The 24,131-nt window shown below is 36.9% G+C and overlaps 1 protein-coding gene across 1 annotated transcript in view; it reads left to right on the top strand.

Annotated features, from left to right (window-relative positions):
* The window catches only part of Mcr (macroglobulin complement-related), a 157,221-nt gene that overhangs the window by 128,571 nt on the left and 4,519 nt on the right, over nt 1–24,131 (top strand). Inside the window, exons 11-26 of the mRNA XM_085943676.1 lie at nt 2,102–2,288; nt 2,593–2,768; nt 4,604–4,714; nt 4,816–4,956; nt 6,381–6,530; nt 11,369–11,508; nt 12,209–12,372; nt 13,007–13,230; nt 13,748–13,924; nt 14,579–14,761; nt 15,942–16,178; nt 16,478–16,662; nt 18,537–18,639; nt 19,004–19,207; nt 20,828–21,014; nt 22,097–22,326. Of these exons, the coding sequence (XP_085799802.1) occupies nt 2,102–2,288; nt 2,593–2,768; nt 4,604–4,714; nt 4,816–4,956; nt 6,381–6,530; nt 11,369–11,508; nt 12,209–12,372; nt 13,007–13,230; nt 13,748–13,924; nt 14,579–14,761; nt 15,942–16,178; nt 16,478–16,662; nt 18,537–18,639; nt 19,004–19,207; nt 20,828–21,014; nt 22,097–22,326 (2,799 nt within the window). The remainder of the gene's footprint in view (nt 1–2,101; nt 2,289–2,592; nt 2,769–4,603; nt 4,715–4,815; nt 4,957–6,380; nt 6,531–11,368; nt 11,509–12,208; nt 12,373–13,006; nt 13,231–13,747; nt 13,925–14,578; nt 14,762–15,941; nt 16,179–16,477; nt 16,663–18,536; nt 18,640–19,003; nt 19,208–20,827; nt 21,015–22,096; nt 22,327–24,131) is intronic.

Raw genomic sequence — 24,131 nt, 5'->3', positions numbered from 1 at the left:
TTATCTGCTAAGTATAAATGTTTCAGTAGTTTGATTGATAAACTACTTAGGTACTGGGTGCCGGACGAAATCCCGAAAAATAAAAAAATACAAACATCATTAATTGCGCAATTTTTGCAAGAGAGACAAAAATCCATTTTTTGTGGAAATATAAAAAAATGTAAAATACAAACACCAATAATTGCGTAATCGTGAGCGCAATATTTTCAGGAGAGACCATTTTGTAGAACGAATGGATTTTGTCTCTTGCAAAAATTGCGCAATTCACGATTGCGCAACTATTGATGCTTGTATTTTACATTTTTTTTATATTTCCACAAAAAATGGGTTTTTGTGTCTCTTGCAAAAATTGCGCAATTATTGATGTTTGTATTTTTTTTATTTTTCGGGATTTCGGTATTCGGGATTTCGGCTTTCGGGATTTCAGCCTTCGGGATTTCGTCCGGCACCCAGTACCTAAGTAGTTTATCAATCAAACTACTGAAACATTTATACTTGTTTATAATAATATACATGTTTAAGCTTTATTATTATATTAAGTCGATAAAACGCTGAAATATAATGTAATTTTCATTCTAACATCTAACATTATTTTTAATATTTGTTGTAAATATAAATAAGTAGCCTTGTATAGACAATAAATTAATTGATTATGCACATCTTTAAGTTTTAGCGAGGGAAGAATTATTTTCTTTTAATAAACATCATAAGGCATAATAATTATTCTCAATCTATATTAAAAATGTGTCAAGCGCGAAATGTATAAGATACAACTACTGAGAAGATAAAAGCATATTAAACTGACTTGCTTATTTACTCCAACAAATCATAACGTACGTCTATTCCTTTGCGCATTTAATTCAACTGTGCGGCGTCCAATCCTCCCGGAGGCCAATTGGGTCGGCGTCGAATTGGGTCGGCGTCCAATTGGGCCGGCGTCCGATTGTACCGGCGGCCAATTACCGGAGGCCAGTTCGCGGTGCCAAATCGTCCTAGACCCGCCACCTAGGCTCCAATTACCCGAATGTCAACCACTTTGAAGGTTGATAAATAACATAACCAAACCATTTTAAACCTTGATTCTGAAACTACTAAACAAAAATACATGTATCTGGCTATACAATGGACACGAAATTTGATAAAATAAGTAAAATTTTAAGTACTTACGTTGATGTTTATGTATTGTAAATTGATATAAGCACCTAGCCCAAAACACACTTCCACTCGCCAGGCGCGTGCACGTGCCACTAAGCAGCCGACAGCGATCGACGGGCTTAGCCGACGATTGACGAAGATGTTTTGGTTATTTCCGAGTCATTTTAGTGTTAGATGGTACCTGTTTTGCAGTCGCTCCCATTACCCACAAGCTCCCATTACCCCACGCTCCCCTAACTCCTCTAGTGGTAAAATTCTCAGAGCTGTCAAATAAATACCCTTTGTAAACAGAAATCAAGTAAATATAGTAGGTATTGAATGATGTTAACTTGTTTTGGACACTTTAAAATTGTATTGAGTAATTACTATGTATCTCGATCTTTGTGATTCGGAAGGCGTCTGTCTGTTGTTTATTTTTCGAACTGTGCTTGACCCAAAATCACACAAAATTTGAAATTTATGAAAATGAACCAGGTAGGTTTAGGTAAAATAATTATCCCAATCATTATGGTCACACTAATTAAGGTGACGCATCAGTGAAACGGCAAATTATTTTTAACTGTAGGCGCGACGAAATTTTGGACTCGCTCGCATTCAGTGAGAGAACGTCGAGCTAGAAACACGTCACTCTGCTTCGTGATGGCGACGGGCCAATTACTTCTTAAATCGTGTAAAGATGACTAAAAACGTTACCCATTTACTTTAAAAAGAAAACATGTTGATGAATATATTATTATTGTTACTAATAGAACAATAAACAGAACATGAAATGGACGTATGTTGGATTTATATGACAAATAATATTTCGTTTGACAGGCGTCATTTGCACCCGCAATCCGCGCATCGCCTAGCAACGATCTTTTTAGACCGTGCCTCAACTGATGTACAGCCTTAATAGGTATACAACATGATCCTCTTTCTCTAGCAATACTTTATACTTTTGTAGGTGTCAGCGTCATTCCACGACGGGTCTCCTCTCCGCCCACTGCAGCTGGACGGAAGCGTGCTGGAGGTACAGGGCAGTGTCGATGTGAGGAACGGTGGCCGGAGAGACATTCCCATGCAGATCGTCCCCATGGATGCATTACGCCCAGGAATATGGCATATTAAGATTGATCTCAAGAGTCTTCTTGGTGAGTCAGCTAAATTTATCATTATCTATCTAAAGGTTGGCGACCAAATTGTACTGCATTCCACTCTTGGGCCAGTCATAATCACATTAAAACTTTATACATTGAACCACTTACGGAGATTGTGAGCCAAGAGAATTTCTTTCTGCCTATGCATCTGCTGCCGTCTAGATGCACACGACCTTGCCTTGTATGGCAAACGTGGGGGTCGCCGACTACTACATTCTAACTTTATCTTTTTTTCTGTATTTAAAAATCTTCACAGTCAATCAGTTTCTCGGTGTAATCAGTAAGTTTATTCTTGCAGGACTGGATGAGGCTCGCAATGCCCGTGAAACGCTGAGCGATATATCACAAATGCGTCTGACGGCCTATCTCCGAGACACCTTGGGCCAGAGGGCGCAGGGAGACCTACTGCTTCTTGCTCACCACTCGCCGCAACACCATCACATCAAAGTCACCACTAGCACTCAACATGCCAAGGTTTGCTACAACTAATTTTTTACCACCACATGGTTGTGAGACTTTCACGCATGCCATCATTAGAGGGCAAATTAAAATGACCTGAATTGAAATACAATTGGTATCTAAGAATCGGCCCTCACTCATATTATGGCACCGTGTCAAAGCCGCTAACGATAGTCATTTCCTCAGTAAACCCAACTAGTTAACAATTCTAATGGATTTAAGTTTTGTACTATTCCATTTGAGTAATTTTTTGCGACCCGGGTTTCGCCTTTCGGCATCTTCAGGCGCTGCGTATACTCACCAAAGGCAAACACACACTGACAACGAACACTCTTAACTCTAAGAGGGCTCGCACATCAGAACTCGCCGCATGCGTCTTACGACGAATTCGTCGATGTGACGTCATCGTAAACCAAGAAACAAACGTTATCAAATGGACCTTCGCAGATTGGCCGATGCAACTGCAACTCTGCGACCCTGCGACATTCGTCTAGTTGCAATGGCCAAAGCGTGCATGTCGATCTCGGGAATGTCGCCTCCGCGCAAGCGCACAGCCTGCGGCCATCGGCCATTTCTGTTTCTGTCTCTGTCTACACTGTCATTGCCTGCTCATCGCGGTGAGCGTTTGACGTTTGTTCATACAATCAACACAATAAAAATGGCAGACGAGAGACTTCTCTTTTTTCGTGTTTGACGTTTGCCGCTGGGCAGATGTGCGAGGATGTACGATGCAACATTCGTCGAAAGTCTTAGAACTTTTGATTTATGGCCGTTAGGCACACAAGGCGCATTGTGATGTGCGAGCCGGCTAACTTATATAATAAATCCATACAATAAAGTAGGTAAAAAATCCATTACCTACCTATCAAGTCAAGGGTCACAATAAAAAATTTAACACACTAATTATGAATAGTTGAAGTGTTACTAAGAACCCCCATCTTATTAATAATAATACACTCGATAAGCATATTATTATAATAAATCGTCAAAACCTAATAATAGATCATTAGTACTTATAAGCAACATCTGTTCCCCACCCAACGAGGCATTTGAAAAGTTTTCTGTGTAATATGGAGATTGGAATAATTCTGCAGAGTTTCAGTACATGGATACAGAAGACATTTAATATCACTAAAGATAAATTACGGCCGAACAAATCAAAATTCTTTTTTATTTGCTAAAGTCCTTAAGTATCACGGTGCACGATCGTAACATCAGACTTGTGCGGTTTCATTTCGAGACAAGGAAGTGAGGCATTAAAATCTTTTCAGTCAGGTACATGAGTGGTGGAGGTAGAGCTACTTAAACCATTAGTACATAAATCGTTTACGTAGCACTTGAAGTTTCCATTCATTAAACATTTCAAATTTAGTAAACCCATAAAGTACATTTGAAACTCTGAAACCAATGACATTATTAATTGACAACGCACTCAATACAGTAGCTAGCAAGTAAATTCGCGCATAGCGACATTCGCACATGTATAGGTAGACGTCACGCAATTTCCAATATGCGATATCACGCATCGGAAATTTATAGCAATATCACCTTTATTGTAATGGCGTTAGAACAGTGTTTCTAGTGTTTCTAGAACCTGTTTGAACCGAACCATTCGGCAGACCCGACAAAAAGCATCGGGAATTTATAGCAATATCACCTTTATTGTAATGGCGTTAGAACAGATTATGCCATTCGGCAGACCCGACAAAAAAGTGGGTGTCATTTTTTTTTGCAGATGCTTCGTCCATATTAATGCCATTGATCCCACCATTCAAATTCAGGGAAGGACTTCATTCTATGTTGACCTAATTTTATGACAAGAATTAATTTCCATTTCCTTGTATTTGCAGGTTGGAGAGTATATTATTCTTCATGTGCAGAGTAACTTCTACATGGAGTTCTTCAACTACGTTGTCATGTCCAAAGGAATAATACTTACCACTGGACAAGAGAACATGCAGGTAAAATAATTATTTAATCTTCTTCCAAAAGCTTTTTTTAACGTCATATAACTACAATAAGTCAGTAACAAATACGATGATGAAATTTAAATTGGTTTCAGGACTCGATTCGCACATTTGCCGTGACGCTGTCAGCAGAGATGGCTCCTGCTTCCACAGTTGTCGTCTGGAGTGCGGGAAGACAGGGAGACATCGTGGCTGATTCGCTTACCGTACCTGTCAACGGTATCTCTAGAAATAATGTAAGCCTAAATTAATTTTTATTAATTGTTTGATTTTCGACCTCCAGACTTGTAATAATATATTCATTGATCCTAATAATACTATGTAGCAACGCAGTCTGCTGCTGAAAGACAGAGGGAGTCAGTGATACATCTCGATATCATCATCATGGGTCGAATAATTGCTGGATGAAAGCATCCCCTGGCTCTCTCCACTCCACGTTTTCTAGTTCTTTGTTGCCACATACATCCACCTAACTTTATGAGCTCGTCTATCCAACGCGAACTGACTGGTGATGTACCGAGATGTTAATATAACCGAGAGACTAGACTCTAGTAGAATGAGTCGATCGAGTGACTGGACTCGAGATGAATAATGCGTCCCTGCTATCTATACAAATGCAGTACATACAGTACAGGAGACATTGTCGCAATAATTAAATCAATCATAATAGACACTATTGATCTAGGTCATGGTTTCCCAAACTATATGTCGCGACCCACCAGTGGGTCGCGAGCGAATATTGACTGGGCCCTCGCCACTGTATCTATACGTGAATTTAAAAAAATAGGAAGTGATAAATTTGATATTTTATTCAGCTATTACCTAAAAAATTTTTCAAGACGACTTACCAACTAGTATGTCAACAAAAGCAAGTGAAGAACTCATTGATTTATCAGAAGATACGTCACTGAAAAATAATTTCAATCGTCAACAGAAATTCTGGCTCTCAGTTGCTGATAATTATCCTTGTCTGTTCGATGAAGCTATGAAAGTCCTCCTCCTCTTTACTACCTCATATCTACGTGAGGTCGGATTTTCGGCTATGGTTAACATTAAAACTAAATACCGAAATAAATTGGATATATCAAACTCACTGCGATTAAAAGTAACTAAAGTTGAAGTTGATGCTAAAACTGTAATGAAGAAAAATAAGAAACAAATACATCCTTCCAATTGAAATAACTTTCTTGCAGGTGTAGGTATTTAAGTAATATTTTTTTTTTATTTAAGTTGTGTTTCTTATTTCAACAGTCTTTCATTCATATTGTTAACACTTATAAAAAATATTTTTTTATTTCAATTAGAACAAATAAGACAGCGTTAAGTAGTTCCACGACTCGCCACGAGGAAATCTGAGCATTACCAATATTTATGCCCTGTTTTCTCTAAGACAGCTAAGAGGTGGGTCCCAAGATTGGAAATTTTTGTTAGATGGGTCAGAGCCCAGTCAACTTTGGGAACCACTGATCTAGGTTATGATTGAGGAAATGTATGTTTTGACAACAAAACATACATTTTCAAGTATGTCACCCTTGTAATGCTGAGTGGTATGATTGCTAAATATCTAAGTATTGACAGTCCCATGATGACCGAGTGGCTTACGCGTCAGCTTATAGTGACCTCTCAATTGTATTCTAATATTTCTTGTTTATTTGAACAGTTCACAGTATTCATCAACAACCGCAAGGCTCGTACCGGCGAGAAGGTGGAAGTGGCCATCTATGGAGAGCCCGGCTCGTACGTTGGACTCTCAGGAATCGACAACGCCTTCTACACCATGCAAGCCGGAAACGAACTCACTTACGCAAAAGTAAGCCACTGCCTGACGATTATATTATGCCATATCGATGTTGTCTGGTGTATTTATTTACCGTTACTAATTATTTGTACTTAATGCCTTGATATTCTGTTTTATACTCCTGGATGGGAATTGTGTTTTTGGTAAGAAATGATATGTGGGTAATTACAATAGACTTTCAATTGTTTTTATTTTGTAAGGAACAAAATGTTTGCTTTATTTACAGTGGTATTAAATTCACAAAATTTTACTCAATTTAAAAGAAGTACAGGTAACTGCCGTTGATCTCAGAGGATACATTTTTAAACACCGCATCAACGGCGTATTTGAAAAACACATCACTAACTTTCTTCCACATTGCAAAACAGAATCTACTTTGTCTGTACTTATTATGTAAAATTTATCAATTACTTTCAATGAATCAGTACGCGTGTGATTCCTGGCGGCTTGCAAATGTCAAAATCGATCACGATATAACGAATTCACACTCACCGGGGTCGCGATGAAAGAGATTTACGTGTATTACAATATTGTCATTGGTAATAATTTTTTTAGTATTTTGTTCCTTACAACAATTGAAATTTACACTATATTATAATGCATGTTTATTTTTATATAGTAATTCTAGATTTATATGTGATTCCAATTTAGTTAACATTTAACTGAAAATCTGTTCCTTTATTTATACTATTTCCTTATTCAATACAAGGTTTTTGAATGTAGCACTCTGTATTGAACTAATTTGGGGAGTTTCCAACACCGTCTATAAATCGAGATTAGTTAGTACATATTAATACATATCTTCTTATCGTGCCATCCCCTAAAGGAGGTCGGCCACCATCAGGGCAATCTTTCCTCTATCATCGGCTATTCGGAACAGCTCTGTACACATACCAATTACAGAGGCTCTTAAGCCACGAAATGTGGCCGAGGCACTGTAGTTTTCTGATTTTGATACTGCGCAGGTCGGTCCTTTCCCATTTGTTGGAGAATGTCAACTTTTTTTCACCGGTCAATCAAAGGAATTTTGAAAATACGAATACAGTCATATTTCAAAGCCTCACCTCTCTTTCACTTCTCCTGGTTTAGTATCCATAGACAAGTATTGGAAGAGCAATTCAATGGATTAAGCAAATGGCTAACAATAATTTATCGTAAAAAATACTGACCAGTTAATTACCCTATTTAATTATAACGTTAATTGCTACACTCTAGGGGCGGTGTGCGCGTTGAACGACTTAAAATGACTTCTACCTAATATACTTTGAAGCGATAATATTTTATTTATATATGAATTGGAATCACATTTATCAAATTTTGTTAATAATACCTAGATGCTTTTTTAATATACAGTAAAACCCCGTTAATTCGAAATCAACTAAACCGAAAATCGAAAAAAAAATCCAATTATTTAAAGCAAAATGTATGGTAAAATAAATTTGTAACATTGTTTCCTATAGAATTTATTTCAGATAGATGTTATACAGTGGTGCTATTATGGTTCATTCATCGAATTAGTGAAAACGCCATAAATAGATTTTATAAATATTAGCAAATATTTTGAATTACGGTGAGCCGTGTTCGTATGAACGGGGTTTTACTGTAACACTGCTACATGACGTGGTAAGCGTTGTGTAGATATGAGTCAAATTGTTAATGGGCTTGTTGTGCTTAATGCCTTTAAACTATTGACTGTTTAAGTAGTACACTGTCGTAAAAGTTGAATTTTCTTTACATGCTTTTCAAGATTTTGTGTCATGGTAATCTCATCGAAAATGCACCCCCATCCTGTTCTGTCCTCAATCGTACCTCACCCAACCATTTTACGAACATATTAATATACATAAATTCAATATATGATTGTCAATACCTACTAAATAATTAACACATTAATATTCTTATTTTTTCCCTCTACTACTCGTCACGTGTCCTCACTGTCCGTGGCATAATTACCGTTGGGGACTTTTTAAGGTGGTGTCACAAGTGTAAACAAAGCAACTTACAGGAAAAAAAACAGTGGCGTGTGCTAGAGGGTTACATTTAAATTGTACGTAAAACATTTCACCATGGCACAGTTCGCCGTAAGCTTTCTATTGGAAAGAGATGACCGTATACTACACTGTCTCCAATTTTCAAAGCTGATTTTGGCAAAATTCAAGAATGAAAACCTAACCTAACCTAACAAATAATCCAGTATATCGGTTATTTTCAAAATTTGTTTGCCGCTGGCTTCCCGTTAAGTGTAAACCGACAAGAACCCTGTTTTATTTAGAAATGAATTTTATGTCATTACTATACGACCCAAAGAGGTTGGACGGACTTTAATATACGACCATATATTTCCGATACAACATTTCACGGTGAAGTGTTATATGGCGAACTGCATACGTACATGTTTCCGGACACAGTGCTAGAGTGTACGTGATTCTCATTCTGATTGTTCCTGTTAGCCGAAAAGAACTACAGTTAGATGGAGCGTAAAAGATTCTCTAAAACAGTCAATTCCATAAATTATTATCACTAATGTTATACCTACCACATTCATAAAGTTGCAAGGCAAGTTCACTGATTCAATAAAACACATACAGATATTACCGTGATATTTAGATGAACAATCACTAATATGTAGAAACATCAAAGATGGCGGCTGTAAATAATCTGCATCGTTTAAAAAAAAAAAAAAAAACGGTTAAGTACATGTTCAAACATGCGCGTTAACATGATCTTACTCCCTACTTCATTTATCGTTTGTCAATTTATGGCTACGGCCGTATGTTGTAGCTTAGCCACTGGGAAATGCCTATAGAAATGGCGTATTTCAAAAAAATACTACCTTATTCTTAGGTCAATAATTATTATAAAGCAAACATTATTCGTAGAATGTTTATCACATTTGAATGGTCAAAGACATAGCTTATAATCAGTATCTTTAAATGTGTAAATCTTGCCCATTTTTTGAATAATAAAATGCCTAATTCTTGTCAAATTTGGCATCACAGAGATTATCAATATAATTTTTTATTGTAAATATTTCACTATAATAATGTCGACATAAATTTTACTAATGGTTTCATAAATGCTTTTAAAAATTAATAAATATAAAAAATCTTAACACCATTTCACATGGACGTACTGAAATATGACTATATTCTAAAACAGGGGGAGGCAAACTTTTTGGATGGAGGGCCAAATTCAAGAATTCAAAATGAGCGGCGGGCCGCAAGTAAAATACTATTCTTAGATATTATACACTATTTATTATCACGAAAAATAAACATTTTTGTAAATTTAGGTGTTAATTTTGTAGTTGATATTCTCAAAACTGCTTGTAAATGGGCATCGGAGATATTTGATCGTAAAGAATTTTTGTTGAGGTTCATGATCGAAAATGTTTGTTCACATAATTATAATATAGTGATCCAAAAATAATGAACATTTTTCTTGCATAATCTTTAAGTTGGTCGAATTTGTCTGAATTAAGGGCATTGTAAAATTTGGAGATTTCTTCACGACGATGCAATTCTTTTAAATCAGTGTCACACTGCAGATCAATAATCTCAAGTTGTAGCTCTGTCGGTACACTATCAATATCTATTGAAAATGGATCGCGTACTATTGCTAAACTTGTCTCAATTTTTCTGAAGTCACCAAATCTTTGTGAAAAATCGTCATTCAGACCTTTAATAATTTTACCATTTCTTCAAATTTATATTCTGATATATTCAGCAACTTCACAGTTGGAAAGTGGTCCACGTCGTTATTCGATATTTGTCGAAGGAATAACTTGAGTTTTAATTGAAATCCATTCAAACTTTTTACCATATCATGGGCATATATTCTTTTTCCTTGCAACGCGGAGTTAAAAGTATTTAAATGTGTCACGATCTTCAACGTAGAAAATAGTGGTTACATAGTATGAGACGAGGCGCAAGGAAGACGTACTGAGATAATACATTTACGAAACAACCAATTTTTCAAATTTTAATCTATTGTCAATATTTTTTAAGTACAATTAATGATGGCGGGCCACAAAAAAATACCCGGCGGGCCGCAGTTTGCCCCCCCTGTTCTAAAACATTAGAGCAAGAGGTTTAAAAGAATACTATTTTATGCAATAAAAATACTTTATGCAGTCATCAAATGTTTAAAATATAAAGGATAATAAGGCTTCAAAATTATGTAAATAGATTATCTACAACGTTTAAGGAATGTCCAGGATCATGCTTTGAAAATAGCATAAAAGCTCCATTTTGACGTACGCTGAGTATGTGGGCCGTTAATATTAATGTACTTTTATAATATTTTTAATTTGCTTTCTGATTGAGTTTTAATTTATCATTATGGCTATTAAACAAGACATTAATCCTTACAGCGCTGACGGCACAGCTGTTGTGTCGTCATTAGATATAATTAGCATGTTATTTAAATGTGGTAATTAAATGCTCCGCAGTGAAGAAGTTAATTATTCAATACATATTCATTCATTCATACTTCAATCATACTCGATCTGTAAATAAAAGCATGGATTTTCATGAATAACAAATTAGTAGTTGATAATCGTCATTCCTATAAGAAGCTATCACTGTACTGAGGAAGCATATTGTTGAAATGTTTTATTGTGTAACTACCGTTGATTCACTCTTTCCATCTTGATGTCTCTTTCATCCCTCAATATTAATGGTTCAATCCAATTAAGTACAAACCATGGTCAAAATAATACGATATTTAGGCTGTTTCAATATCTCTTCCTCTCTTTCTCTGTTACTCTCTCTTTAGTGATGGCTTCATATCTCCGTTTGAAAATTGTATTTTTTTAGATGTAACCTAATGATGTTTATTGTATTCGGCAGGTTATCACAAAGATGGCGTCATTCGACGAGCAGACAAATGGAACGTTTAAGCACACGTGGCTCTCCCACCAGGGCAACCCTGATGAGCTGGTTTACTTCCCCTCTTCGACCTTCGGTATCGATGCCAACAGAACCTTCGAGTGAGTGGTTGAAAGATTACTAATGTTTACAATTAAATTAGCTACAAATCATTTCACATTGCAAGTTGACGTGTAGCAAACTTCACACCTGTACTGTAAGATAAACTCACATTGCATTTGTTTTCCAAGTTTAATTATTCTATCACTTGAATAGTATTTAATATCTGTAAAAAGATATTATATTCAGACACCACAATTTTTTTTTTTACTCACAGTCTTCGCATCTAGTATCGGTCTTGAAAGGGTCCATCCTGGTCCATCCAAAGGCACTATCCTCCAGTTTTGGTCTTCCGAGGTCTTTAAATCCAATTCAGACTTTTTCCAAATTGTGGGAGATTGACCTGCGGCTTTATTCCATGTACCCACCGCGAGTGCAATCTATCATGCTAAAATTACCGAATTCTAATTGTGTAACCATGGTAATAACTACTGCCCAATATAAGAGCGATACATTTCACTCGCGGTGGGTACCAGGGATAAAGGAAAAGATTATTATTTTTCTTTCGTCTTCTTGAATGTCATGTTTTTTGTCACCTGTAAATCGTTCATCCTATGTACATGATAATATACGATGTGTACAGCTCTTATTGTATCTCCATTTACACCCTGACCGTGTCATTGATGGTTCCGAAGATACCACACAGCACGCTCTGCTCAATTGAGCCCAGCATCTCTTAACATATATCTAAATTACTTGCAGGTACGTCGGTCTGGTAGTGTTCAGCGACGTGGCAGTGACACGGAGGCCAGACTACTGTAACTACACGCTGGGGATGGGCGAGTGCCTCAACGGCCGCTGCTTCCGTCTCGAGAAAAAGTGCGATGGAGCCTACGACTGCGAGGATGGCACTGATGAAACCAACTGTGAGTACACCACCACCATCACTACAATTGATTATTCCACTTTACATATTTCTTGAGACTCACTGTTGGTTGTTTGTTATTGTAATTCGTTTATGGGCTGTCACCGTGTGGATATTCATCTTACTTTTTTCCTCGACATTTGAGACTCATTGCAGAAACCATTGTCAAGAGATAATGTAATAAAGTGTAATGAAACAAGAAGGTCTCTTCTCATCAAGATGTGACCATAGTGGATTAAATCAGAATAGAAATCATGCACATTCCAGTGTACGCCAATCAAGGTCTTGGGAAAATGCTCCTGCGCATCTATTCTATACACAAGACTGCTATCGGCAGCTATCGAGGGTAGTTTTTAATTTTTTGTTTCGAAGTATTAGTTTTTTATTGTAACAATTACAATAAGTTATCCGTAAAAACTGTCTATCTCGTTCTAAAATTTAACACAACCAAGAGAGGTGCTAATACTATACAAAAAATGACAAACTACCCTCAATAGCGGCCTATAACAGTATTGTGTATAGAATAGATGCACTGGGACACTTATCTCAACTTTGGGAGGCAAAAGCAAGTACAGTAATAACTCACATAGTTGCTTTTCGATTGAGATTAACCGTATTGTGTCTTTTCCCTCCAGGTGACCCGGACAAGTCCACAAAGCTGACACACTTCCGGAAGTTCCGCTTCAACCGTATCCAGCGGCAGTACGACAATGTGTGGCTGTGGAAAGACATCAATATTGGGCCACACGGCCGTTTCATCTTCAATGTGGACGTACCCAAACGCCCAGCCCATTGGATGGTCTCCGCCTTCAGCATGTCGCCCAGTCTCGGCTTCGGCATGATCCCCAAGGCTATTGAGGTAAAACAACAATTATCATTTCATTATTATCATCCTGGCCTCTATTCTTTTCATACTCAATGATCGACTGATACTCGGCATCGTTAACACTACAACAGGCCATGAGTCTCAATGACTGTAGTGAAACAGTCGTGTAATTAGTAATAGAAGTAATACAATCACAAACGCCCAGGCTTTGAAAAAATCACATAAAATTATTGTGACCTCACTGAGTCAAACCCGGAATCCCCGGATAAAAGGCCAGCGCCTTACGCACTTGACTATGAGGGTTGTGACACTCGTTTAGACGTGTCAACCCATCGAAGCTTCAGAAATCCAACTTCTTCTCAATCCCTCTCTTGAACCTTCAAATTCATTATAATAATCACCATAAATGTAAAAAAATGAAAAATGAATTGCTTCATTTTCAATCCCGGTATTTTGGCATCATGATTCTTTCTTTAGAAACTGCCCGGCACATTGTCATTTGAATAAAAAATAATCACCTTTTGATACTATGTTTTGTTTTATTGTATAGTACGAGGGGGTCCTACCGTTCTTCATGAACGTGGAGATGCCAGATGTGTGCAGACAAGGAGAGCAAGTGGGCGTGAGAGCCACAGTCTTCAACTACATGAAGACAGCCATCGAGGCCACCGTTGTGCTCGCCGGATCGCCCGGTTACAAATTCGTGCACGTCGAAGAGTTTGGCATCGTAAGTATTATTAACAGTTATAACCAAAGACGTTAAACAAAACCTTCTCTATACATATGGAGCTTAATAAACCTTAGTCGTACTTATGTAAATAAGTATAAAATTGGCTACATAATGGATAACGCATAACTTGTGGCTCCCCTAGTTGCTATTTCAATAAAAAATAATTCTATCAATGCTATATTCCCAGTGCTTCCATTTATTTAAATTATCCACTGATATAGCAACTATTAAATTATTCAAAATTTATTTTAACTATTAATTATTTTTCTATGGCTACTGATTCGACCACACCACAAACATTTTGAAATCACCATCTAGTGTTGTAACTCGAAATGTTATATACATAAAGCTCTATGAAAATCACCAATATTCAGTTTTGTCCAATCTGAGTTCGGTACTCTAATAATGCAAGTGTATAAAAAATGCTATCAAATGCAGTAGGTATGTAAAAAGGTACATATTTTGGCGACTGGATGCCAGGACAACTGGACAACTGACATCTACGTGCCGTAATTAAATATGCAAAGAAACACACGTATGTTACGACTTGAACCAGTATGTAGATAAGTGAGTCTACAATAAAGCTATGTTTATGGTTTTTGCAGACTCATGCCAATGTTGTGCCGGATTCATCATGTATTTTTTGTTTAGGTGCGTTCTTACAACCCTCGAACGTCTTACGGCGAGCATCAATTCTTCATTTACATTCCTGCCGGAGAAGCCATGGTTGTTCATCTGCCGATTGTTGCCCAGCAGTTGGGAGAAATCGAAATCACCATCCACGCCTCAACTCTAATCGGAAAAGACACCACTACCAGGAAACTGAAAGTGGAAGTGAGTTATTTCTTTTCTCTTCATTAGAAAGGTTTAAATTCATCTATATTTTAATGCAATACAATATGTCGTGTTATACTGAAACCATTCTAACTCATGAGGTTTAAAAATATTTCACTGTGCTAATGGCGACACCCATACAGACAAAAATCGTACAGAGCCCACTTTCATTTTTGACTTAATCTTAATAATATGAAACCTCATTGGTTGCATAACGCCTAATACAAATAGGGCAACCAATAAAGAACTCCAATTGCCTTACCAATTGTCAAAAATTCATATATACACGGTCAATCCTGTGTGAATTTTGTTAAAAGCCACATGAATCATTTTAAAATACAGGTAACCGCGGGGGATACATTTTGGACATGGTCGCTATAAGCGAAATTTCGCAATCAACGGGGGATTTCCTTGTTCTTTCTCTCTCTCGTTCTCTCTACGTTTATTATGCAAAATTTGCGATTACATAGTGTCAAGTAATGCATTCCAGCCACGTTTTACAGCACTTACTCGCTCGTAATCTTCGTCATTCTCTTCTATGCATTGATTGTAAAAATATAGGGCCTTTTTTAGGGCCGTTTTAACAGTTAACTCTCGCACGGTAATAGGTTCGGAGACGTCATTTTCTAAGGACGTATGGCTGTCCATTTCGTTAAGGGTTCACCGTGTGATTTTTACAAAGTCTGAATATCATCTACATCAACACCTTCGATGCCTCCGGATATGGCTATAAGTCTAATCTCTTCGATGATATTTTGAATATCATTTTCATAATTGCAATGAACAACAATTTCGCTCAACAACCTTTTCCAAGTGACTTCATTTCATGCTTTGTCAATGTTTCTGATAGCTTTCATAATAAATTGTTTCCACCAAACCCGCATGCATCTCTATCACCTCCATCGGTTTCTTCAATGAGCTGTGAGAAGAGGAGTTGGATTCTTGGATGCTTTAAATCCAGAAGCAGTCTTTTCCTCTATGGAAATAAACGTACGTGTAGGCATTCGTTTCCAATAGAGTCCCGTCTCATCCACATTAAAAATTAAATTTGGTCGATAATTTCCCCCTTTTACAATTTCCAGTTTTAAAAAAAGATCACGACATAACGAATCCGCACTCGCGGGGGTCGCGATGAACAGGGTTTACCTGTACTAACATGCTACTCTTCCAATGATTTCAGGCGGACGGAGTACCACAGCACCGTCATCAATCAATTCTACTGGATCTGTCAAACAGAGCGTACGTGTTCCAGTACCTGCACGTGAATGTAACGGAGACGCCCATCATCCCGTACGAGGTGGATCGCTACTACGTGTTCGGATCCAACAAAGCTCGCGTCTCCATCGTGGGAGACGTGGTGGGACCCATCTTCCCCACCATGCCTGTCAACGCTACCAGCTTACTCGATTTGCCAATGGTGAGCTTCATTTTTGGTGGAGTCGCCCTTCCCAATAATTTAAATAAACAAAAAATCTAGTATAAAAAATATCATTTTATTCTTGAATAATGTGTTCACTGCTTAGTGTGTGTTGACAATTTAAATCATCTTGACCAAGTCTTATTTGTCCCATGTGTGAAGATTAGTTAATGTAAGCAGTTCCATCTTTGAAATGTCTCTGAGGATGGAGTCAGCATAATTTACAACAGCGGCATGCGGTTTTCCTGCTAATTCTCCAAACACACAATTTGATTATGATTATGTATTGTGTTTTGTAGGATTCCGGAGAACAGAGCATGTTCAGCTTCGCAGCGAACTTGTACACCACAATGTACATGCGGCTGATCAACCAAAGAAACAGGACCATCGAGAAGCAGTCTTTCCATCACCTCAACATCCTCTACCAGCGACAGCTCTCTTTCTTGAAGCTCGATGGATCATTCAGTCTCTTCAGGAGTGACTGGTATGTCTTGTCATTTACTCTACCCTATCAAACATCTCTTTCATCTTCTCTGACGTCTCCAATAGTCAATGTCCTGTGCTTGATATTTAGCCGTTATACAAGAGTTCAGAATCCTGCTGGCTTGTTGAAAAGGCATGACGTGTTGAGATTCTCCTGGATCCGTATCACTTATAAACTCAAAGCGACCGCGAACCCTCAACTCTAGTATTCAGATTCATTTGAAGAGAACTTCACACTAATTTTATTATGATATTCCACTATAATTTCACATTCACACAAATAGTTAATTACATACATGATTATATGCACAGATATTGCCAACATAAACCTTGAATACTTAAATTCATACAATTGGATAGTGTATAATTAAATTCTAATTCAATTTAATATTTCACACATCTCACATATTGCCGTATCATAGCAGACATTTGAATATAAAATTTAGCTATGTGGAAAATCGTCACTTTTATTTTGACTGGCAAAAGCGATACATTGACCATTATTTTTAAGATGAATACTCACATAAAAAACACAGGGAAATATGTACATAATATCATTTTGTTTTTGAGACTGTCAGTAGGAGAAGAAAATAATAAACTAATTATCTATTGTACAACCTCACGTACAATCGTTTGTTTCGAAACTGAATTCAAAATTCCTAATTTGAAATGTATATCAGACTACAATCTAGAAACCAAATTCTTTGGTTAATATCAAAAATATTGAAAAAACCTTCTCCTGTAGATGTGGAGTCTAGATCACTGGTTCTCACGTGAAATTTAACTTTGGCCACACAATTGACATTGACAGTTCTATGGAAACGTCTGGTGGCCGCACGAAATTTCACTTTTTTGTGATTGAAAAAATTAAAGCTAAATTTTATTTACTAAAAAAATGGATTAATTTATTTATAGACAAGCCCATTTAATAAACGACATTTGAACATTTTAGTACATATCTATTTATTTAAAAATAACGCAAAAGGATATTCTTAAATGCTCCTTTTTAACAATGCGAGCCGCATGGCTGCTTCTAAGTTTACATCTTTCAACTGGCTTCGAAATTTGTTTTTTATGATGTGCATTACACTGATAATCTTATATAGGTATGGTCCCAATATTTCAGCTCGATTTGATATAAATAAAAAGGATTTCAAGTTATACACATTTATATTTTTTATAAAAATCTATGTTTTTAAAATAAATATAAAAAATATTAAAACTATGAATTAGTCAAAAATCTAAACCGTAAAAAATTGAAAACTTTAACTAAATTTTAATAATAAATTAATATAACCATAAAAATGATGTAATAATAGGGTAACCTATTATGCCACAAATATGTAACAAATTCACATTTTTTTTACAATAATTGTAAGTTTATCCTTGACTTCAAAAAAAAATCTTTTGAATGTTTTCAGATACATATTTATTAATTAATACAGTTGAAATTGTAAATTATCAAAAAAAAATCTAAAATTGCAAGCTTCGTATTTTTCCGCTAGGTTCTCTGTTGGCATAAGGATGCTCCTTAAAGTCAAAATTCTTTGGTTAAAACCGGATTGCTGCCAATGACGTCTTAAAACGTGAACTTTTCCGTGAACAGAACGCCGCTCATACAAAAATAACATCTTTGGACGTCCCATTTTAAATGGGATTTTACTAACGTAAATCAATTATTTTAAATATGCAAACACAACGACGTATATTGGGAATATCGTCACAGACTGAATTGAAACAGAATTCGTTGTTACCACTTGAAATGTTCATTGATTTTATACATTTTATTTTTGCAATAAAATTGGTGTGCAAGGTACCGCCATACATACACCTACCGGCAGTAAAAAGGTAAATATATATTATTTTATTTTATAGGAATCAATCTTCTTCAAGTGTGTGGCTGACTGCATTCTGTGCAAGAATATTCCAAGATTCGACCTTCCACGAGTGGGAAAATTTCATCTATGTTGACCCTGTGGTAAGCTATGTTTATTAATTTCTATATTGACTATGTTTAGGCAAAAGGTATCAACCGTCACAGAACAATTTTTTACAAGAGGAACAAAAAACATACTTTGAATGATTTTAGTTTGATATACAAACTTAAAGTATGCAAACAAACGTAGTAGTAAAGTAAATTACCATGTTCAATCCTAAGTGGAGCGTATGGGCCTCCACATGGAGGAGATTGTAGTAAGAGAGTTTTATTTTTACGAGAAATGGATGTTACTTGCTCAATCCAGTAAAAAAACACGTTTCAAAGACAACATATGAATTTGCCAGACTGTATAAGCCAACACATTATTCTGCAAAAATGCCTAACGGTGTATGTTATTTTCCAGATTATATCCAACGCTGTGTCGTGGGTGCTGGACCATCAGAGTCATGAGGGGGCGTTCTACGAGGTGACATGGCTGCCGGACCGGAAGGTGAACAGCTCACTCAACTGGCCCACGGAGGATCTCATTGGGCAGCGGAATATATCACTGACGGCACACGTGCTCATAACCTTACAGACTGTCAAAGATCTCAAGGACATAAAAGGGGTATGAATACCTTCACAATTTCTCTCGATAACAAGACAGTTTAAGAGTCCTATGCATAGTCACACTTATGTTTTATGTAGCTGATTTTCGAGCGCATTACACATAAGAAATGACATGTCAAATAAATACATATTGTAAACATGGATTATTTAAATATGAAGTACAAATGTGATTTACTTGTTTCTGATAAACAAAAATTAGTATTGAAATCAATTTGACATTTTTTACGCATGCGTCAACCGATCTAGTGGCTCCCTTAGTGGTGAAATTGAAACAGAAATGAAAAATACGATATGTAATGTAAACATATTAGGAGCCCTACTAAAACAAGCTAGCATTTAGCGGCCTAATAAACGGAGTTAGCCGCAAATCCTAATGTTTAGATACATTATTGTTATTGTGTAAAAACTAACTTGCTGCATGTGAGAAACAGCATTGCAGAGTCTGTCCTTCTTCTGAGCTTCGGCCTACCCCAGTACTATCAACGATAGCATTGTCAGTCGGTACTGATCACAAGAATGCTTGCTATGCACTGGTCACTCGGACTTAATTTCAAACAACTCTATAGTTATGCTACGATCTTCGATAACATACTATTTTCCGCAACAACTCTTAATCATTGAAATCTACCCTTTTGATAATATGTCATAACCAAACACCCCGTTACAAGCCGTATCTCAGCAATGAAATTGTATGCAAACATAAATAATGCCTAAAAAACTGCTTAAGTATTCATTTGGTACATTGTTCATTATCTTTACAAACTATGTCTTCTTCATCATCTACGTCTAGGTGGATCATATGGATACCACACGACGCCTTGAAGAATGTGTCATTTCAGGTCATATCAGCATCCTGTAGCTTCGCTGTATACACACTTTAGATAGTATTTAGCGGTCTTCCGAGACGCCGGAGTCTGGTTGCTCTTCACTCTCAGCATGTTGAGAGGCTGCTTGGTTCACTCTCTTATCTCCTCGTTACTCCTAAAGTCACTACACGAAGTCTCCATTGCAAACATCTGTTCTCGAAGCTGTTCCGTATACAGTTGCTGTAAGCCTCATCAGAGTGCAATCGTGAATAAGTGGCATACAAATTATGTGCTGATGTGTTCGGAAACTTGTACATATGCAGTTTGCCTTATCACACTTCACCGGTGAAATGTTGTATCGGAAATATATGGCCTTATATTAACTCATTCGCTGCGGACCTTTTAATTATTAATATTTAATTACCACATTTAAATAACATGCTAATTATATCTAATGGGCACAACCTCTTTGGGTCGTATAGTACTGACATAAAATTCATGTCTAAATACACGGTTCTTGTCGGTTTACACTTTACAGGAAGCCAGCAGCAAACAATTTTTGAAAATAGCCGATATACTGGATTATTTGTTAGGTTAGGTTATTATTCTTGAATTCGTGAATTTTGCCAGAATCAGCTATGAAAATTGAATTAATGTTCATATTGAATCTAATAAAATTGGAGACCGTATGGTATACGGTCGTCTCTTTCCGATAAAAAGCTCACAGGGAACTGTACCTCGGTGAAATGTTTTATGTACAATTTTCATGTAACCGTGTGCTGACAGACAACATTCAAATTGCATTGTTTCAGGGTTTGGGAGCGAGGGTGGCCAATGCTCAGCAGAGAGCTATTGGTTGGTTGGAGCGAAACATGAAGCTGCTTGCAGAGCACGGTGAAGCTTATGACGTGGCAATCGTAACCTACGCCCTCATGCTCAGCAAGGCTTCCACTGCCGATGCCGCCTTTGGAATACTTCACAATCTGGCCCGCAGTGAAGGTGACAATACCAATCAAATTACACTTAGCAACTGTTCACTTGTAAACAATGTCTCTTGACTATATTTTAATATGTTAATTTATACTGCGTAATAATAGCATTAAAGATTTGATGTCCTCATCGGGAAAATCAATTCTCATCATTCTCACAACATCCTAAATTTGAACGACACTGAGTATAGCTGCGACTTGCAGATGTCATTAAGAACATCAAGGAAATGAAATGTGCCCTGACATTGGGGAAGATGGAAGAGTTCAGTAAAATCATAAAGTTGAACAAAATTGAAGGGTGTACCTGTACAACAGATCCTCAATCAGAATTGAAGCCTCCGTAAAATTATTAAGAAAGGGTCTTGAAATATTGACCTTTTGATTAATTTTTTGACTATTTCCATGATACCTAAGCGCAAGGTATAGTTTTTTTTTTTTTAATTGTCTTTTTAACGAGACCAATATTGAAGAAACTTGCACTTATATATCAAGAGGTTACAGAAGTTGTAAGAAAAACTTCTCAAAAATAATGCACTTCCAACATTTCATCACAAGTCGATAGCAGCGGTGGAATGATGAGGTGAGGTACGGGTTAAGCACCCACATCCAACCGTTGTTGATTGCGTAGGCTCACTCGAGCTCCCGGTCAAGTTTTAATACTAACATGGCACTGACTGGATGTTCATAGAAGTTGAACAATTGGGTAGAGGGGCACGCGCCGTTGTATGTTTTATTGATTTGGGAAAGAAAAACGAATTGAATCAGTCTTTCTTCATTCTGTATATCTGACTATGTACTTTTTCTTTCGGTATTTCATGCAAACGAAGTCGCCAGCTATCGCAAGTTTAATATATATGCAATATAATATAACTATAATCTATATCAGTGGTATATTTACATAGCGCCTAAAGATGCCGAAAGGTGAAACCCTGGCTTTTAAAAACTATTCAATAGGAATAGTTTGATATTAGAATTTTAATTCAAATTTCATCAAGTACATAACCTCAGACGATAGTATTAATTTTCTACACATTTAATCACTGTAGTAAAATGCTATGCATCTCCGAATTTAATTTTATTAATTTGTTTCAGGCGGCTTAACATACTGGGGTAAAGAACCCGTACCGAGTCCTCCATACAAGATGGAAAATCAAAAGCCGTTCCTTCTTCCTCGTCTACCTTACAAATATGACAGCAGCAACATCGAAGCGACGGCGTACGCCCTCATGACGTACAATGCTCGTCAGGAGCTGCTCATCGATCCCATCGTCATGTGGCTGAACTCTCAGAGACTCACTGATGGAGGATGGGCATCCACTCAGGTAAAAATAATACAATGGTGTTACCTAATATAATGACAGGATATCTGAAGTCTACATCTGTCACTAAATTTCGCATTCTTTCTGGAATAATTGTACCTTCCTTTGTACGACACCGAATTGCAGCCCGTACCAAGGATTTAATCTAAAAGAAGCTTTTTGGCAATAACAGTACCTCTAACCGTCTTACCTAAAGAGGACCATTTGTCCGCATGGGAAACTGATCTAGGCTAGGCAAGTCTGTAAAAATGATTAAGGTCAGCAAAGCGTTTTTTCTCCGGAGTCAGTCTCAAGCACCAAACATGAAAAGCTTTCAATAGACCATGAATTGTGGTATAGGGCGTAGTTGATATATTACTGTGTAATGGGGATTTTCTGATGACCAACCCTGCAAGTGCGGCAAAATGCGTGCATGGAACACCTATTTTTAATAAGGCCCATCCTATAAGTTATGGTGTAGTTAGAATAATGTTACCTTTACTAACTTCTGGAGTGACACCATGTAGCCATTGAAGACCCGACACGATGAAGAGGAAAGATATATCTGTGAGAGATTCCGTGTCAAGTTTTAACTTCGACTTTCTGATATGTTACAACCAAACTAATGGAGCAGACTCGAGTAAATGTGCACAAAATCTTGGTTATATTTTTTGTAAACTAAATTAATGCTTATTTGAAACATCATGAACATGCATAAAAAACCATTCCGGATTTCGAGCTTAGAATATCTACTTAAAAATTCCTTTATATTTATAAATAATGAAACTTTTACTATTGATCATGTAATTAATTTAGTATACTGCCATCTCCGTCCAAATGCGTGCAAGTCAGATGCATTTTTCTTGCTTCCTGGCGGTATACTGATTATCGTCATCGTCTGATATTTTGGGACTTGGGAGGTGAACAAATAACACCGGAATGGTCGAAAACGCCGATTTTTATTTACATACATTACTATATGACTACATATTTATAAATTTATTTCGGAGCGCGGTAATGTATGTGTTTACGGTTACGATGATAAAACGATTCTCTCGTGTTTTCCAAAATGGCTGCTCAACCTCCTAGTATTCTGGGCGTCCGCACCAAGGTCCTTTGCTTTTCGATCTCTCTGCTGCAATAATTTAGCGCTGCTTGCAGTCTCCCACCGCTTTTAGCAATAATTTTACTCTCAAAGCAATGTACAAGATTAAGACGTTGCTGTTTTATTAAATTTTGGCGCTCAAACAAAGTGCAGCATTGCCGGTTTTATTATTATTTATTTTTTTCTCGCAATCAACCCTTACTATGCCTCGGCTTGATAATGGTTCGGACCCCTTTGACCCACAGAGGAGACATCCCCAAATGGGAACCATTCGGGGGTATAACAATACCTATTCGTAAACCATTACAAACTTTCATCTGTTGTATAAAAATTTAAATAATGCTGAAAAAAAAATCCAGAATCACAAAAAATTACTTGTACGGAATACATATTACAAAACTCTCATCAATTATAACTTAAATTCACTTTCCTGCAATCGATTGTATAAATTCATTTCTTCATAAACGTGGTGAAAGAGTTTTTGATGGGAAATGTCTACAGCTCATTTTTGTCAATGTCCGGCTTTCTGAAGTATGTATAGTTAAGCACGAGTGTCTTGTAAGATGTGCTTTAAGTAAAAATAAATCACACATACAACTACTATACGAACAGTATTGAAATATCAACAGACTGTTTTTGTTAGGATTAGTTGATTGCCATTCGACAAACAAATAAGGTATGGATCCGCCTTAATCCGAATACACAAAAAACAACAAATTGAACA

Source organism: Rhyacophila brunnea, unplaced genomic scaffold (genome assembly GCF_057557595.1).
Source record: "Rhyacophila brunnea isolate RB1 unplaced genomic scaffold, BYU_Rbru_1.0 scaffold_16, whole genome shotgun sequence".
NCBI classification, from domain to species: Eukaryota; Metazoa; Arthropoda; class Insecta; order Trichoptera; family Rhyacophilidae; genus Rhyacophila; species Rhyacophila brunnea.
The sequence above is the reverse complement of the archived record's forward strand: the minus strand, read 5'-3'. Positions and strand labels throughout refer to the sequence as shown.